The 17658-nt window shown below is 43.1% G+C and overlaps 1 protein-coding gene and 1 long non-coding RNA gene across 6 annotated transcripts in view; one reads left to right on the top strand and one right to left on the bottom strand.

Moving 5' to 3' along the window:
- The window catches only part of appbp2 (amyloid beta precursor protein (cytoplasmic tail) binding protein 2), a 90913-nt gene that overhangs the window by 35047 nt on the left and 38208 nt on the right, over positions 1–17658 (bottom strand). For 3 of the 5 annotated variants that reach the window (XM_061826969.1, XM_061826970.1, XM_061826966.1), the window contains exons 5-9: positions 7528–7699; positions 7343–7432; positions 7131–7198; positions 6944–7049; positions 212–336 (exon numbers count right to left, since the gene is read on the bottom strand). In XM_061826969.1, the coding sequence (XP_061682953.1) occupies positions 212–336; positions 6944–7049; positions 7131–7198; positions 7343–7432; positions 7528–7699 (561 nt within the window). The remainder of the gene's footprint in view (positions 1–211; positions 337–6943; positions 7050–7130; positions 7199–7342; positions 7433–7527; positions 7700–17658) is intronic. The other 2 variants (XM_061826968.1, XM_061826967.1) reach the window with 2 other exon arrangements.
- LOC133504579 (uncharacterized) lies at positions 8099–16577 on the top strand. The gene is made up of 3 exons (XR_009796031.1): positions 8099–10101; positions 10618–10726; positions 10843–16577. It is a non-coding gene; the product is annotated as an uncharacterized LOC133504579 (long non-coding RNA).

Below are 17658 nucleotides of genomic sequence, written 5' to 3'. Positions count from 1 at the left end.
TCCAGATGACAGCTTGTATCCTGAAAAGCTTGTAAGTTGCGTTACTCATTTTAAGGTGCCACTGTTTGGAAAGTTTTACATTTACCTTTACCATGTCGAAAGAATCAGTTCTAGTTCAAGAACAAAAATGACCATGACACGGACACATTTTATGAAGATACATTATCATATTGTATATATATTATGTTCAACAGTATTCATATGTACTCACAGAGCATTATCAAATTTTCCAGAGCTGTACTGGTGAACATAGGAGGAATAGGCCAGGTCTTCATGAGCTGTGGCAACGTGTATGTTTTTTCCTCCAAATACAGACTGTCTGATGTCCAGTGCCGTCTGGAATTTGCACAAGAAGAAATCATTTTTAGATGAATACATGTCTCCTATTGAAAAACAGAAGAAGATATCTGGCTGTGGGAATTTGTTAATGATATATACTGGATGGGGGACTCAGAGGACTCACAATGTTTGTACACTATTATGTTGTGGCCCACAATTTAAGAAAATGTGTCTTTATTCTCAAGATTTGTAATAAGACCCCTGCTAATCCATTGGCCTGGGGACTAGATAGCAATCTGATGGAAACTCAACTCTCCGTTGGTTGCAGAGACGTCTCTGTGACATCCCCTGTAGACTACCCGGGTTGCCAAGGAGTCGCGATGAAATGGAACATGTTCGATTTTTTTTGGAGACCTCTTGGAGTGTCCGATATGCTCACTTTTGGACCTTAATGTCATAAAACTGCAACCAATCATCACTGAAATCTCTGTGGCCATTCCCACTTGGGACCATGTCAACCTCTAAAAATAGAACGATCGCCCAAATATTATGGATTTTATGGATGTCAAGAATTTTTGTTACATAGAAAAACCTTATAAACTGGTACACAAAACCTTTGGTCTGGTTCTCAAATTAGCACCAGTGGTCACTGCTTGGCGCTCATTTTTTTCCATGACCCACCAACCTCACTGTATGACATCATGTCCCTTAGTGCATGTCATATTCGTTAGTTATTCTTTTGTAAACATGCATTCATTGAAGACTCTAAATTACCCTATGGTGTGATTGTGAGTGTGCATGATTGTTTGTTTCTATGTGCCCTCTGATTGGCTGGCAACCAGTTCAGGGTGTACCCTGCCTCCTGCCTGACGGAATGACGCCGAGGCTCAATTAGCCTACCGCATTGCTATAGCTGAGGCTGCACAGGTGCTATCTACAGATGGCAGAGAATTAAAGTGTAACGATGACAAACCGAAATGAGCCACCAACGCAAGCGAACAAACTACTGGGGTCAACACGACCAGTTGTAAGACGCTTATGCTGAGATCACCAACTTAAAAGCTAAATTCGTAGAATTAGCCAACCGACTGTCTAATGACCATGTGCTTCAGTAACAGGATGAGCAGCAGGGAGTGACTTTTCTATTGATCAAGCAACCAGTGACATCCACTACTGGACTGTATCTTATTGAGGTTACATCTCTCTGAGAAGTCAGTAGCTTCAACAAATGGCAACTGGCTCATGTACTAAACAATTACTCTGCTCTCTGTTGAGCATTGTCTCCAGAATGTAATGATCCAGAGGCCTCTGGATGTCTCTAAACCATCAGTCTGCTCTCCGTAACTTTGTCTCCAAAACATATATCCTTGGTTGTTCCTCTGATGAGCTCATTTCTAATTTTAATCCAAGCTGGTCAGTCCTCGGGCAAATGTCAACATCTTCATTTTCGCCACCTCCAACTCTCCTTCCTGTTGTCTCATCAGTGCCACTGTCACTAATCCATAAAGGATGGCTGGCCTTACCACTGTCTTATAAACTTTGCTGTTCATCCTAGGAGAAAAGCAACTGTCATTTAAACACCTGACACATTCCTCCACTCATTCCAACCTGCTTGTAGCCGTTTCTTCAGTTCCTGACCACACTCATCATTCCTCTGGACTGTTGACCAAGTATTTAAAGTCATCCATCGTTGCTATCTCTTCTCCCCGTCCCCTCACTTTTCCACTTCACCCCTCTCATACATGCACATAAATTGTCTAACTTCACCTTTCTAGTGCAACCCTCCATCTTTCTAACTGTTCCTCAACCTGATCCCAGCTTTCACAGCACCTAGTATACCCAGGCGGTCGCCCATCCAAGTACTAACCAGAGCCAAACCCCCTTATCTTCCAAGATGTGACCAGCGTTCTCAGGGTAACGTGGCCGTAAGTGTTGAACTGACAGCATTGATGCATTAATTTTAATGGCAAGTAAAATATTGTCAACGAGAACTTTAACTCGCTCAGGGTCAGATTTTTGTGTGTGTGACAGCTAGTTCTTTTTCTCCCAGTCCTTTGCGCTCTCCCGCAATAATGTACCAATACTTTTTCCCCCATCTTGAGTATTCCTATAATTCCAACAGCATTCAAATGGCTTTTCTGCTTAATGCGTTGCTTCAGTTAGTCCAGCTTCCATTGACAACTTTAGCTTTGCTGCATGTTAGGCAGAGCACTTTTTCTCACACGAAAAAGAAAAAAATCTCACCCAGTTTCACTGCTTGTTCTTCTATTTGCACATACTCTGACAGCCATTCCATCTTAAAAGAACCAGAGTTCTTTTTTTACTTTGGTTTGGAGAGCCAATCATCATATTCACTAGCCGCTCGTTTCGCCATGATATGGGGTTAGCATTAGCATTACTGAACTCCACCCCACTGTTATTGTTATGGAGTGTTTACGAGCACAGCACATGCGCAATTACGGTCAATGCCGTGATTGGTTGTGTATCATATTTATATTGTATCGTATGATTGGCTGGACAGCTGTCACTCATCAAATTACACAGCAAAATGATACAGGAAAAAATATGATATATCAAATTCATTTGCAGTGCATTCACTGCGCCGGATAGGTTTTCTTGTGCGCTGAGAGTGAGTGAGAAGTGCGCAATTGCGCAGCTTTGAGGGAACATTGCCTGTACCCAATCTCTTCTCAACTGCACCCTAGTTTTCAACCTTCAAACTTCGAGTTATCCCTCTGAACAATCCAAGGTAGTATGTCATTACCTCCTCTGTGGCAAAGCAGCTACATGGTCCACTTCCTGATGGCACAACTTCTCCCTAGGACTCCATTCATTGGATTGATTTTCCTCTGAACTCCGCAAAGTATTCCACCCCATTCAGGGAAAAGAAGCCACCCATCACCTCCTCACACTCACTCAGGGCACCAAATCCATGGCAGAGTACACAAATGAGTTATGTTTACTTACGAGGGAATGCGGGTGGGATGACTGTGCGCTTAGGGTTTTCTCTTTTATTTTTTGAACGGCCTCTCAGAAAAAAAATTAAGGGTGAGCTTGCAGTCCCGGACGAGCTATCCTTTTTGAGGATCTCATTGTCATTTACATCCGTCTGGATAGACTGTGAGAGAGAGTTCCAGAGAAGGAGGCCCGTTCGCGTAATGTCCCTTCCACTCAAAGCACTGTGCCATCACCTTCTCACTCGCCTCCTGCACATTCTCCTGCCTTTTTGTCACCCCCCATTGCACCTAATGAGCACATGCAAATTGGTGAGACATATTTAGAGGAGGATTTTGTCTAAGGTAGTTGGAGCTGCTCTTGTACGACAAACATGACAACAACAGTTAGTCAACTGAGGTATTAAAACATTGCGGTAACAGTCACGGATAAATAAGGATTGCAAATCATCTGGAATGATGGAGACAAATTCCTTGTGTGTTTTTGACACTTGGAAAAATAAATATGACTAATTATAGTTCTGATAACACACCCATTATAGCACTTACCGATTCCAGTGCTGATGACGATTTTACTCATGAAGGTATTGTTTGCCAGCTCCAAATCCTCTCCAACCTTTTGAACCCCTCTGCGATGCCCAAATATTCACCAAATTGGACCCACGTCATGACTACCACATCATCCGTGTCCAAGACAGGAGTGAATGAAAAACCGCTTTCAATACCCTTCTCAGACACTTTTAATACTTAGTCATCCCAGTCGGTTTAACCAAGGCCCCTGCAATTTTCCAAGCCTCCATCAATAAAATCCTCCGTAACATGGACGCATTAGATTCTGGAAATGGGGCTGTCGTCTTGCAGCGGGAAACCAGGACCCAGAAACTACACTCCTGGTTTATCCCCGCTCGGCTAAATGTCTCAACACCCGACAAGCTCTCTGGGCACTACTTTTGAGCAGTCAGCACTCCTTCTGTTCTGATTCCACCCAAGATACCAGGGAATTTGTCCAATCCTACTCGGTGTTTACACAAGGAAGATAGTCACACCTACCCCCAGTTGGTCAGCCGCGCTGCCGTGCTGATTCCTTGCCGCCCTTAGTCTCACATCCTCTCAGAAGGTAACTCAGTTATTCTCACTATCATTGATCACATTTACAATTTTGTCCATTACTTACCCCTCACCAAACTTCCAACTGCCTTTGAAATTACAAACCTCCTTGTCCACCATGGATTGATACTTCACGGTATTTGCATCGAAACTGTCTGACCGAGGTTCCCAGTTCTCATCCCTGTAAGGAATTTTGTAAAGTGGTGAGTGCAGCAGACCAACGGCAAGACAGGGTGAGCTAACCGGTCGCTGAAATTGGTGCTCCGTTTTGTTGTTGCACGCAACCCCTCCCCATGGAGCTCATTTCTACCGTGAACCAGGTAAGCACATTATTCCCTCACCGGCTCCTCTACCAGTATGTACCTGGTCATGGTTTGCTAAGGTTACCAAACCCCATTATTGTCAGGGGCGCGGCCAACCTATTGCCCCGTGTGCGGCTGTCTTCAGCAGCAGCTCCTCACCTGTGCCTCCTTGGCTCTAATTATGTCATCTATTTAAACCTTGTGTGCTGTGTCTTAGTTCTCAGTTCGTTGCATGAGACTGCATTCGTCTGTCTGAGTATACGAGTTGTGGATTCACCTCATTGTAATGGCCAGTGTTCATGTGCCACCATAGCCAAGTATAAGTCAAGACTCTTAGTTATCAGACCTCATTTGTTTGTTACCCTGCCTTTTACCATGTGTTTTTCTGGCTCTACCTTTTTTGGCCTGCCTGCCAATGTATGACCTCTGCCTGGAATAAAACAAACTAAAACTCGAAATCACTGCCTTGGACTCCTGCTTTTGGGTCCAACCCCATACCGCTTGCTCGTGACATTAATTGAAGGAATGAGCAAGCAGTGGGAGTTCCCATCGTTAAGGATCACCTCCGGAGAGCTCAGGCTGTGTCGAAAGACATCTGGTGGCGTTGATCCAGCCTGCTGCGCACAACAAACAGCTTGCGGATCAGCACCGTTCCCCAATACCTGAATAGAAGGTGGGTTTTTTTTGTCTGGCTTTCTTCCCATGACCTCGCACTGTAAACTGAGTCCAGTAACCTAACTCTGTGCCTCATTTGTCCTTTTCGTATTATTAAAAATATTAATCTCACTTTCATCCTATTGAAACTTCCCCCTTTCTTAAAAATTCACCTCACATTCCACATCTTTGCTTAAGCATATTTCTTGCTGCACCCTGAGCCCTCCAGCTGCACCCCAACCACCCCACTATATTACTGACGCTCATCCGGCCTTTGTTGAGTCACACATCCATGACGTGAGGCCCAGGGGGAGGGAGTACCGATACCTGGTCAACTCGAAAGGGTATGGGCAGGAGGAGCATTCTTGGATTTCTCGGAAGCTCGTGTATCACTCCCTTCTTCTGGAGGACATTTATGCAGAAACCAGGCAGGATGCCAAGAGGCGTCCATTGAGAGCAGGTTACCATCATGAGTTACCCTGTAATACCATTGTTTGAGCCCTGGTAGCGCTTTGCGCCCTCTCTTTGTCCCCCTTCTTTTTCCAGCAATTTCCTCAATCTGTCGTCAATATGCCCTCATCACCACCTACACATAAGCCTTCCTGTACCCGAAAATCCTTGCCAAAGTATTGCACCTTCTCCAAGCGGTACAGAGGCCAACCTGCCTCACATAAGCCACACTATTCCATGTCCCCTGAAATAACACCTGTCTCTCGCTTCTTTCTCTGTGTTTGCCCCGTGGTCCTGATCTCTGTCATTCCTGCCGCACCACCACCAAGCCAGCGGTCTGTCCTTACCACTGTCTGCCACGTGTCCTGGCCACTGCCTGCCAACGGACCTAAGCCTGCAAATAGTCTTGGGTACAGCTCCTTAACATTTGTGACACTTTACTCCCTATCCGAGACGAGGATAGTTTGTACAGCAGGCTTCACGACCCTTGTCCTGCATGCTGCTTCATCTGTCTGTCTGTCTGTCTGGCCTATCATGTCCTGTCTTTCCCTCACAGGGTAAGCACTACTCCCCCATGCAACATTCATATCTAATGTTTAATTGTTCTAGATATGTAATGATTTACTTTTCTCATCTTTGGTGCGGGTAGCGTGAGGACCGCAGGGCACGGGTGAATGATGGTGTCAATATGTGCCCTGTGATTGATGTCCCTGTCTCTCACTCCCCTTTAGAAACCTTGTTCTGTTTGAACTGTTGACTCTAATTCTTAATAAATAGCCATTATAACACTAAGAAACCACAAAACAGCGTAAAAACTCAACTGTGAGACAAAACTGTTCAGCATACAAGGGAAATATCTTCCATTCTGTTTGACAGCCGGAAAAAAAAGACATTCCGTATCAATCAATGGACAATCACCACTATACTCTGGCAACCTCAATTCCCACCCACAGGTTGAAACACTGAATCCCAGGGTGCAATAAATCTCATTCTACTGCAGTGTGAGGTATCATTATTGTGAAAGGTTACATACTCTACAGAGGACAAACTATGTTTGTGCATAGAAAAGTGAGTGATTATTTTCATCATGAAAACTAAAATGATTATGATTACCATTACACATTCAATAAGTTACCGTCAAACAATCCAGGCATTAAGCATTTGGATAATAGGAGTATGTAGTGTTTAATTACCTACCTGGTAAATAGCAACTGACTGGCATATGTTGTCTACATTTAATAAGTAAAACCCATAATCCAGCAGCGTGTCAGAGTATTTAGGATGCTTGACCCCAAAGTGTTCTCTGTAAAGACAAAGATTAGACATGTCATTGTGATCACGGCCATCAAATCATAAATAGAGAGTCCAAAAGGACTAATTTTACCTTGCTAGAAACACTCCATGTTTAATCAGCTGTTCTGCTTTTCTGAATTCTCTCTTCACCACACAGGCCTGCAGCAAATTGATAAATTTAACACACTGAAATAGTAGATTCCCCTGCATGACATTCATATATTTGCTGACCATGAAAAACCTTCATTAATATATATTATGTTATATCTTATAATATATGTTAATATAAATAACATTATAGACCTTGGAAGCCTGGCGAAGGACATCAATAACTACTTTTACCGGCAGCTCTGGAGTAATTTCCTTCATGGCCTTGACACACCATCTATATGCCTGGGGAAGTCAGGGAAGAATGGGAGTGTTAAATTAAAAGATACAACGTATTTATTAGCGCAGAATTGTTCTCAGAAAGTGTAGGGGAACTATACCTCATCATAATGACTTTTAGCAAAAAGCAAGGCACAAAACTCTCCATACAGTGCTGCCTTGTTGGCCTCGTGCCCATGTTTGGCTAGCCTTTCCATAAGAGACTGAGCAAGCTTGAAGGTCTCTTCCGCCAGGTGGTATTTACAATTGCCATTGCGCACATGAAGAATCCTACTGAGACAAAACATATTTCAGAACTCAAAACCAAAACAATTTGATTTCCCATTTGTGAAGCCACGATCAATGCATTATGTGTTACATGTGAATTTAGACTAAAATCAATGCAAATATGCAAAGTGTAAATACTGTACCGTTAACATATTTGAAACATACTGTTACCACCCACCCCCAGACATACATACACACACACACAGCTTTCCATGTCATAGCTACATCGCTAGCGCCTCCAGCAGAAGAGTCTGAGTGATAAACGGTAACTTTAAAACTATAAAATATAGTGTTTTATAATTTATATTGATATAATAAATGTATAATCAGAATCAGCTTTAATGGGCAAGTAAGCAACAACACACAAGGAATTTGTCTTCAGCAGTCGGTGCCACCCTGGTACAACATTCAGAATAAACAAAGAACAATAGGAACTATTCCTTATAAGAGTCACAGTTTCTCAGTCTTCTCCATTTAGAGCAATTAGGAAAGCGTCAATGCCCCACATTAATACATTTTTTTAGGATGTGGGAGTAAAGCGAAGTAAGTCACTCACATTTAAAAAATAGAAAGTTGCGGGTGTGTGCTCTATTTGTAATTATGAGTTTACCCCTTTAAGAGCGGAGGACGGTGTCAGATAAAATAGGAAAAAGAAGTCGGCTAAGCAGCAGCTGTTGTTATAGACCAGTTGTGCTCAATCCGTCGATCGCAAGGTAGTCTTGGTCGATCGCGGGACGACGTGCCAAAAAAAGAAAAAAGAAAAAAAGACGTCAGCCAATGTTCCCTCTAAACGGTGCACGTGCGCAATCGTGCACCGCTGATGCAGTCTCTTCGCAGACATTCTGCGTTGCGCTCAAAGAAAAAAAAATCCAATGCAAATTGAAAGTATATCTTACAGCTATTTAGTTTGTGGCATTTCCAATGTGATTCAATGAGTGAGGGATGACTGGTTCTTACCTCCAATGGCACAATTCACATCTTTCTTTCTTTCTCTTTCAGCATGTCACGTTAGGGGTCGCCAAAGCATGTCATCTTTTTCCATCCCAACCTATCTCGTGCATCCCTCTCTAACACCCACTGTCCTCATGTCCTCCCTCACAACATCCATCAACCTTTTCTTTGGTCTTTCTAGCGCTCTTTTGCCTTGCAGCACCATCCTGAGCACCCTTCTACCAACATAGTCACTATCTCACCTCTGAACATGTCCGAACCATCGAAGTCTGCTCTCTCTAACCTTGTCTCCAAAGCATCCAACTTTGGTTGTCCCTCTAATGAGCTCATTTCTAATCCAATCCAACATGTTCACACCAAGCGAGAACCTCAGCATCTTCATTTCTGCTACCTCCAGTTCTGCTTCCCGTTGTTTCTTCAGAGCCACTATCTCAAATCCGTACATCATGTTTGATAGACTTTGCCCTTCGTCCGTGCGGATACTTTTCTGTCACATACAACACCAAACACCTTCCGCCAACTGTTCAATCCTGCTTGGACCCGTTTCTTCACTTCCTTAGCACACTCATCATTGCTCTGTATTGTTGACCCCAAGTATTTGAAGTCATCCACCCTCGCTATCTCTTCTCCGTGGAGCTTCACTCTTCCTGCTCCGCCCATCTCATTCACGCACATATTCTGTTTTACTTCAGCTAATCTTCATTGCTCTCCTTTCCAGTGCGTACCTCCATCTTTCTAATTGTTCATCCGCCTGTTCCCTGCTTTCACTGCAGATCACAATATCATCTGCAACCATCATGGTCCAAGGGGATTCCAGTCTAGCCTCATCTGTCAGCCTATCCATTACTACAGCAAACAGGAGGGGGCTCAGCACGGAACCCTGATGCAGTCCCAACCTCCACCTTAAATTCTTCTGACACACCAACGGTACGTCTCACCACTGTTATGCTGCCCTCATACATTTCCTGTACGATTCTAACATATTTCTCCTCCACACCAGACTTGCGCATGCAAGTTCCTCTGTTGGTACTCTGTCTTGGGCTTTTTCTAGGTCTACAAAGATACAATGAAGCTCCTTCTGACCTTCTCTGTGTCTGACATCTTTTTTTAAACGTTTTGGCAACACACATTACTTATAACAACAACGTGCTGCATGGCCATGAATGACGGCCACACACTCTTCTTCCTAGTTGACCTTGCTTACCCCTCTTAAAGGGGTACACTCATATTTATTAACGTTACAGTCCTTACACAGCCTATCAATGTGTTTTATAATGACAGCATGCTTGTGCACTGCCCACGACCAGAATTGTTTTTACATAAAGGTATGCCTCTGTCAGCAAGCATTGTTGGCGAGCGCACATAAGTGGGGACGAATGAAAAAGATTAAACCAGCAGACCAGCTGATTGTGAAAACTTGGAACATACTTCCCGTCACATACCACACACTGCGGCATGTGAGTATTGCTGTACTGACAATGTTTGTTTCTACCTATGCATATAAAAAGTGTTTGTCACAAAAAAATGAAGTTTAATTTAATGACGTATGAAACAGACGACAAAGCCATGAGCAAAGAAGTTGCATTAATTGTAAGAAGTACTTTTGTCATCATTGGTTACCAACCTCATAATTTTTGTTATTAAACTGTTATTTAAATGAGTTTAGAGACTTATTGTACTCTTAAAGTATTGGTCTTACATAAAATGCACGAATACACTTGTATTTAGTTTTTAAAATATTGTATGGTTCTTTTGGAATTACATTTTAAAATATTTGCCGTTTATGGCTCTCTCAGCCTAAAAGGTTCCCGACCCCTGGTCTGGAGGTTCAGAATGCTCAATATCTTGAATAATGGTCATGGGCAGATCTGGTTGCACAGTACTTTCACTAGTCATAGAGCTGGAGAAGTTTAATCAAACAGGAATGAGAGGGTCATCATTTTCATCTGAGGCATCCTTTTCCTCTACCACAGGGTTTGCACGGATTTTGCAGAGGCTCGCTAATTTTCTCAAAAGATAAGTGCCCACATGGAAGCAACAACCCCCTGTGAAGCGTCCTTGAAGGGTCATCCCCACTTTCAGGTTTGACATTGTATATTGAGAGAGTGCCTACTGTTCTCACAACTACATTAACTGTCCATCCATCCACCCATCCGTCCATCTTCTACCACTTCTCCGGGTTGGGCTGCGGGGAATAGCTTCAGCAGAGATACCCAGACTTCACTTTCCCCAGCTACTTCCAGCTATTCCGGAGGGATCCCGAGGCGTTCCCAGGCCAGCTAATTGACAGTCTCCATGCCTGGAACATCTCACCAGGGAGGCGTCTGGGAGGAATCCAGATCTGATGCCCCAGCCACCTCATCTGGCTCCTCTCAATGTGGAGGAGCAGCGACTCGACACTGAGCCCCTCCCGGATCACCGAGCTTCTCAACCTATCGCTAAGGGAGAGCCCAGACACCCTGCAGGGGAAACCGATGTCGGCCAATTGTATCCGGGATCTTGTTCTTTTGGTCACGACACATCTTGTGTCCATAGATGACGGTAGGGACGTAGATCGACTGGTAAATCGAGAGCTTCACCATTTGACTTAGCTCACTCTTTAGCACAACGGACCAATACAACGTCCACATCACTGCAGACCCTGTACTGATCCGCCTGTCGATCTCCCACTCCATTTTTCCCTTACCTGTGAACAAGGCTTGAGATACTAGATATCGATATTCGAGTGAACTTCCAATGCCTTGAAACCTCTTGATTCATAGTCAATAGTATCCTGACAACACGTGCACAATGCTTTACCAGGCCGATAAATTTTGTGAATGAAGTCGCTTAGAGTGGTAACTTCCTTCTTTCCAACAATATCAACGATTTCTAATTCCACCAATCCCATAGGAACTTATTTATGACATATCTATCAATTTTTTTCACTTGAGAGGCGTATTTCCTCCTGAGCACCGTCATTGTGTTCACTTGAAAATGGTCCCATGATCTGCTTCGTATACTACAAGCATTTTCATTGGCCAGGACGAGCACATTCGACGAATTAACAGACGTGTATCTAATCTTCCACCTCGCTTGCAAAAGTCGGACCGGAATAGAAACGAGTGTAGATTCTGGCACGGGTTACGGTCGGAATGTTGCAGAAAAACAGAGAATATTTTTTCTTTATCAATGCAATTTAAAAAGACAGACATCTGCCTATTAATGGAAAAATCACATCTGAAACTAACATATTTTGCAAATATCTTGAGTCTATGAGTTTAGACCTGGGGTCGGTAACCCACAACTACGGAGTCAGAAGTGACCCTTTCATCCTTATGTTGCTGCTCTGCGTGGCTTGGGAAACAAAATTACAACCGTCCAATTGAAGTGTATATTATTTGTCTCCAAAACGTGATTAAGTCATCTTATTAAGTCAAAAATGTTTAATTCTTTCTTCAAATATTCTGCGATTTCAGTGATTCTTTGGAGACGTTTGATAGCACTTGACGTGTCAGCAGGGAGATTAGACAGCCGGCATGTCCGGAAAGCCCAGTGACACCAAAACTGCACTATATCTGAACAAAGATTTTGTTTGTTTAATTGTAGTTGTAAATTGAAAGATTCTTTTTCTTTTGGCTTGTCCCATTAGGGGTCGCCACAGCATGTCATCTTTTTCCATCTAAGCCTATCTTGTGCATCCTCCTCTCAAACACCCACTGTCCTCATGGCCTCCCTCACAACATCCATCAACCTTTTCTTTGGTCTCCTCTCGCTTTTTTGCCTGGCAGCTCTATCCTCAGCATCCTTCCACCAATATACTCACTCTCTTGCCGCTGAACATGTCCAAACCATCAAAGTCTGCTCTCTTGAATCTTGTCTCCAAAACATCCAACTTTGGCTGTCCCTCTAATGAGCTCATTTCTAATCCTATCCAACATGTTCACACCAAGCAAGAACCTCAGCATCTTCATTTCTGCTACCTCCAGTTCTGCTTTCTGTTGTTTTTTCGGAGACACCATCTCAAATCCGTACATCATGGCCATCATCACCACTGTATGATAGACTTTGCCCTTCGTCCAAGCAGATACTTTTCTGTCACATAGAATACCAAACACCTTCCGCCAACTGTTCAATCCTGCTTGGACCCGTTTCTTCACTTCCTTAGCACACTGACCATTGCTCTGTATTGTTGACCCCAAGTGTTTGAAGTCGTCGACCCTCGCTATCTCTTCTCCCTGAATATTCACTCTTCCTCCTCTGCTTCTCTCATATATTTTGTTTTACTTCAGCTAATCTTCATTCCTCTCCTTTCCAGTGCTTACCTCCATTTTTCTAATTGTTCCTTCGCCTGTTCCATGCTTTCACTGCATATCACAATATCATCTGCGAACATCTTGGTCCAAAGGGATTCCAGTCTAACCTCATCTGTCAGCCTATCCATGACTACCGCAAACAGGAAGGGGGTCAGCGTAGAACCGTGATGCAGTCTCACCTCCACCTTAAATTTTTCTGACACACCTATAGCACATCTCATCGCTGTTCTGCTCGCCTCATACATGTCCTGAACTACTCTAACATATTTCTCCGCCACACCAGACTTGCCCATGCAGTAGCACAGTTCATCTCTCGGTACTCTGTCATAGGCTTTCTCTCGGTCTACAAAGATACAATGTAGCTCCTTCTTACCTTCTCTGTACTTATCCATGAGCATCCTCAAGGCAAACAATCCATCTGTGGTACTCTTTTTTGGCATGAAACCACACTGTTGCTCACAGATACTTACTTCCATCCTGAGTCTGGCTTCCACTACTCTTTCCCATAACTTCATTGTGTGGCTCATCATCTTTATTCCGCTGTACTTACCACAGTTCTGAACATCGCCTTTGTTCTTAAAAACGGGGACCAGCACACTTTTCCTCCATTCTTCTGGCATCTTCCCTCCCACTAGTATTGTATTGAATAAGTTGGTCAAAAACTCCACTGCCACCTAAGCAAATTGCTTCCGTACCTCCACTGGTACTGTATGTCATCGGGACCAACTGTCTTTCCATTTTTCATTCTGTTCAGTGCCTTTTAAACATCCCCTTTACTCATCATTGCCACTTCCTGGTCATTCATGCTTGCTTTTTCTACTCTACCTTCTCTCCCATTTTCTTCATTCATTAACTCCTCAAAGTACTCTTTCCATCTACTTTGCACACTACTGGTACCAGTCAACATATTTCCATCACTATCCTGAATCATCATTACTTGCTGCACATCCTTCCCATCTCTATCCCTCTGTCTGGCCAACCTATAGATATCCTTTTCTCCTTCTTTTGTTCGCTGTTCAGGTTCTGGAGCAGAAGTCCCATTAACCAGGTATAATAAATATTCCGGCGGTTTTTTGCAAATATTTATTTTCATTGTTCAGTGAAATAGTGCTATTTTTTTCATTGTATTGTAATGCCCTACTCCCCGCTGTGTGCCCCACGCAAGCCCTCCTCATGGACCTCATCCCTCCCGTGGATTGAGGAGGGTCACAACTTCCTCACCAGCTCCACCACCGTTACATCCCCATTCATGGCTTGCTGTGGTTTACAAACCCCATGATTCGAAAATAAAAGGAGTAGGCGGTGGCAATTCCCACTGGACAGGATCACATTCAGTGAGTCCACGCAGTGTGGAAGAACATGCGGGCAGAGTTGACTTGGTCCACGGCTCGCAACAAGTAGTTCATGGAGTGTCATCTCTCTCTGACGCGGGAATCCAAGGTGGGTCAAATTGTGGCTTTCTTCCCACTACCTACCATTTCAAACAAGGACCCGTAAGAACACTCCACCTGTCATTGGTCCGTTCCCCATTACCAAAACTATCAATCACACATCTGTCCAATTGAAACATCGGCAGAAAAATTCACCCAAAATTACACATCTGCTTAAGCCTGTTCCTACCTGCGCTGTGTTCTCGTTTTTTTTTGATCCACAGCATTCCTACCATCAAGCCAGCAACCAAACCTCACAACTGCATGCCATCCTTGCCATTACCTGCCAACCCACCTAAACCCAGCTTTCCTTTGTAAACTGCCTCTGCCTGCTCTCGGGTCTAGTGCCTCTTCATTCATGACACCCTATTTGTTGTATCGCGGCAATTCAGTGATGCTGGGAACACGTTACAAAGTAGAAACATAAATGTAAAGTTACAATGTAAAGAGTTACTCAAAAAATGTGTTCTTGTGACATCATTAGGGATCTAACCTGTTCATTTTTGCATTTGAGTAGTGAAATTAGTTACTTTGATTTAGCTGCCGACAATGTTCCCTCTAAGCTGCGCAACTGCACATTTGTGCACTTGTCGCACACTCTCAGCGCAGATGAAAACAGATCCAGCGCAGTGAACTAGTGACTTTTTTTTTTTTTTTTTTAAACACGGCAGCACACTCCCACCCACAACGAGCTGCTGTTCGACCACACTAGGCCACAAACTCTACTTACTAGTTTCGGTGACACTGCCCCCTCCACACTTAAATGGGTACACTCATATTGAAAAAAACACCGGCCACCATCACTACTTTAGTTAGAAACAGCCTGGGCAACGCAGAGCAAAGAGAGTTAGACATGCTGCTTAGGTTTACTCGATAATAATGGTAAAAGTAAGTGCTGTTGCTTTAATGAACGTTGGGGTATCTGAATAATTGAAGAAAAAGTGGTGAAACTGGACAAGATTTTCTCTTTTTTGAGTAAAAAGGTTTGGTCTGAAGCCAAAGTAGAAAGTGCAGGATGAGATGGTGTAGAATGTGAAAATTCCACCTTGGCACAGTCTGATCAAGGATGAAAGCATAAACAATACAGTACACAAAAAAGCTAATTCTGTATTTTAAATACAGGAGGCAACATAACATTAACCCTAAAAACTGTTTGGGAGCATCAATACCCTTTCAACATGCAATGCTAAAGAGATTCTGCAAGCAATAATTCAGTTTTACACAAAGAAAAACAGACGGGGATATCAATTGTGAGTTAAAAAAAAGGAAACCAAGTTGGAAGTGACCTTTCACATTTATAGTTCATAGTTGGCTTGGTTCAGTGAGCAATGTATTTTTTCGTTTGTTGACATTTTCAGTGTCTGTGTACAAAAGAACAATATTGTTTTTTAAAAAATATTCTGAAGGGTATGTAATGTGAACCTTTTAATGAGCCATGTAACTTCAATGGATGACACTGATTAACCACAGTGCAAAGGTCTGATGTTGCTCACTGGTCAAAGGGGGCTGATTCCTCACCTTTCTAAAGAATCATTGAGACCCAGCGAGGTGATATCTTGCATGGGTCTCCACTCCGATTGAGATTGACTCTCATGTATAGCTTCTTCAATTTTCTAATGATTGCTCCAACAGTGGACCTTTTTTCACCAAGCTGCTTGGCACTTTCTCCGTAGCCCTTTCCAGCCGTGTGGAGTTGTGCAATTTTGTCTCTGGTGTCTTTGGATAGCTCTTTGATCTTGGCCATGTTACTTGGCCAAGTTTGTGTCTTACTGATTGTATGGGGTGGACAGGTGTCTTTATGCAGCCAACGACCTCACACAGGTCCATCTGGTTCAGGATAATACGTACATGGAGTGGCGGTGGACTTTTAAAGGTGGACTGACAGGTCTTTGAGGGTCAGAATTATAGCTGATAGACAGGTGTTTAAATACCTAGTGTCAGCTGTATCACACAAATATATCGCAAATTAAAAAAAAATAAAAATAAAAAAAAAAAAAAATCACCCATTGTGATTTCTGGATTTTTCTTTAGATTATCTCTCTCAGTGGGCATGCACCTATGATGAAAATTTCAGACCCCTCAATGATCTCTAAGTGGGAGAGGTTGCAATATAGCAGGGTGTTAAAATACTTGTATATATATACACACACACATATATATATATATATATATACATAGACACACACACGCACGCGCACACACACACACACACACACACACACACACACAGTGCCTTGTGAAAGTATTTGGCCCCCTTGAACTTTTCAACCTTTTGCCACATTTCAGGCTTCAAACAACAATAAATATTTTTTGTCAAGAATCAACAACTAGTAGGACACAATCGTGAAGTGGAATGAAATTTATTGGATATTTTAAACTTTTTTTAACAAATAAAAACCTTAAAAGTGGGGGGTGCAAAATTATTCGGCCCCTTTGCATTAATACTGTGTTGTGCTACCTTTTGCTGTAATTATAGCTCCAAGTCGCTTGGGGTAAGTCTATCAGTTTTGCACATTGAGAGACTGAAATTCTTGCCCATTCTTCCTTTCAAAAGACCTGGAGCTCAGTGAGGTTGGATGGAGAGAGTTTGTGAACAGCAGTCTTTAGCTCTGCTCACAGATTCTCGATTGGATTCAGGTCTGGACTTTGACTTGGCCATCCAAACACCTGGATACGTTCATTGTTGATTGTAGATTTGGCTTCATGTTTTGGATCGTTGCCCTGTTGAAAGATAAATTTACATCCCAGTCTCAGGTCTTTTGCAAACTCCAACAGGTTTTCTTCCAGAATGGTCCTGTATTTGGCTCCATTCATCTTCCCAGTCCCTGCTGCGGAAAAGCAGGCCCAAACCATGAGCCTGCCACCACCATGTTTGCAATGGGGATGGTGTCAGGGTTGTGGGAATAACTGTGAATATAATTATCATACATCTGCTTCCAATAAAGAAATGCTCTGCTCTAGATAACGTGGCAGCCGCTTAGCAAGAGATAGCAAGAATAAAAACATCTAATCATCAGGACTGTTCGAACCAGGAGCACCTGCTGCCTGTTAAAGAAATGATGACCACACATGTACTCAGCAATCTTCCACACACATGCACACACACATGAACAAAAAAAGTACACTTTGTTTCCAACTATGTTTTGCTTGCCGTCTCCTTTTTGTAACATCCATGTAAATAAGGGGTGTCTCGAAACTAAATAAAGAGGGGTGCTGAGGAGAGGATATTTAGAGAGTGCAGTGGCGAATTATATGAGACAGTTCCTCTCCTCTCTCCTCGCGAGTTGTC

Source organism: Syngnathoides biaculeatus, chromosome 8 (genome assembly GCF_019802595.1).
Source record: "Syngnathoides biaculeatus isolate LvHL_M chromosome 8, ASM1980259v1, whole genome shotgun sequence".
NCBI lineage: Eukaryota > Metazoa > Chordata > Actinopteri > Syngnathiformes > Syngnathidae > Syngnathoides > Syngnathoides biaculeatus.
Note: the sequence above shows the minus strand (reverse complement) of the source record. Positions and strands in the feature narration are given on the sequence as shown.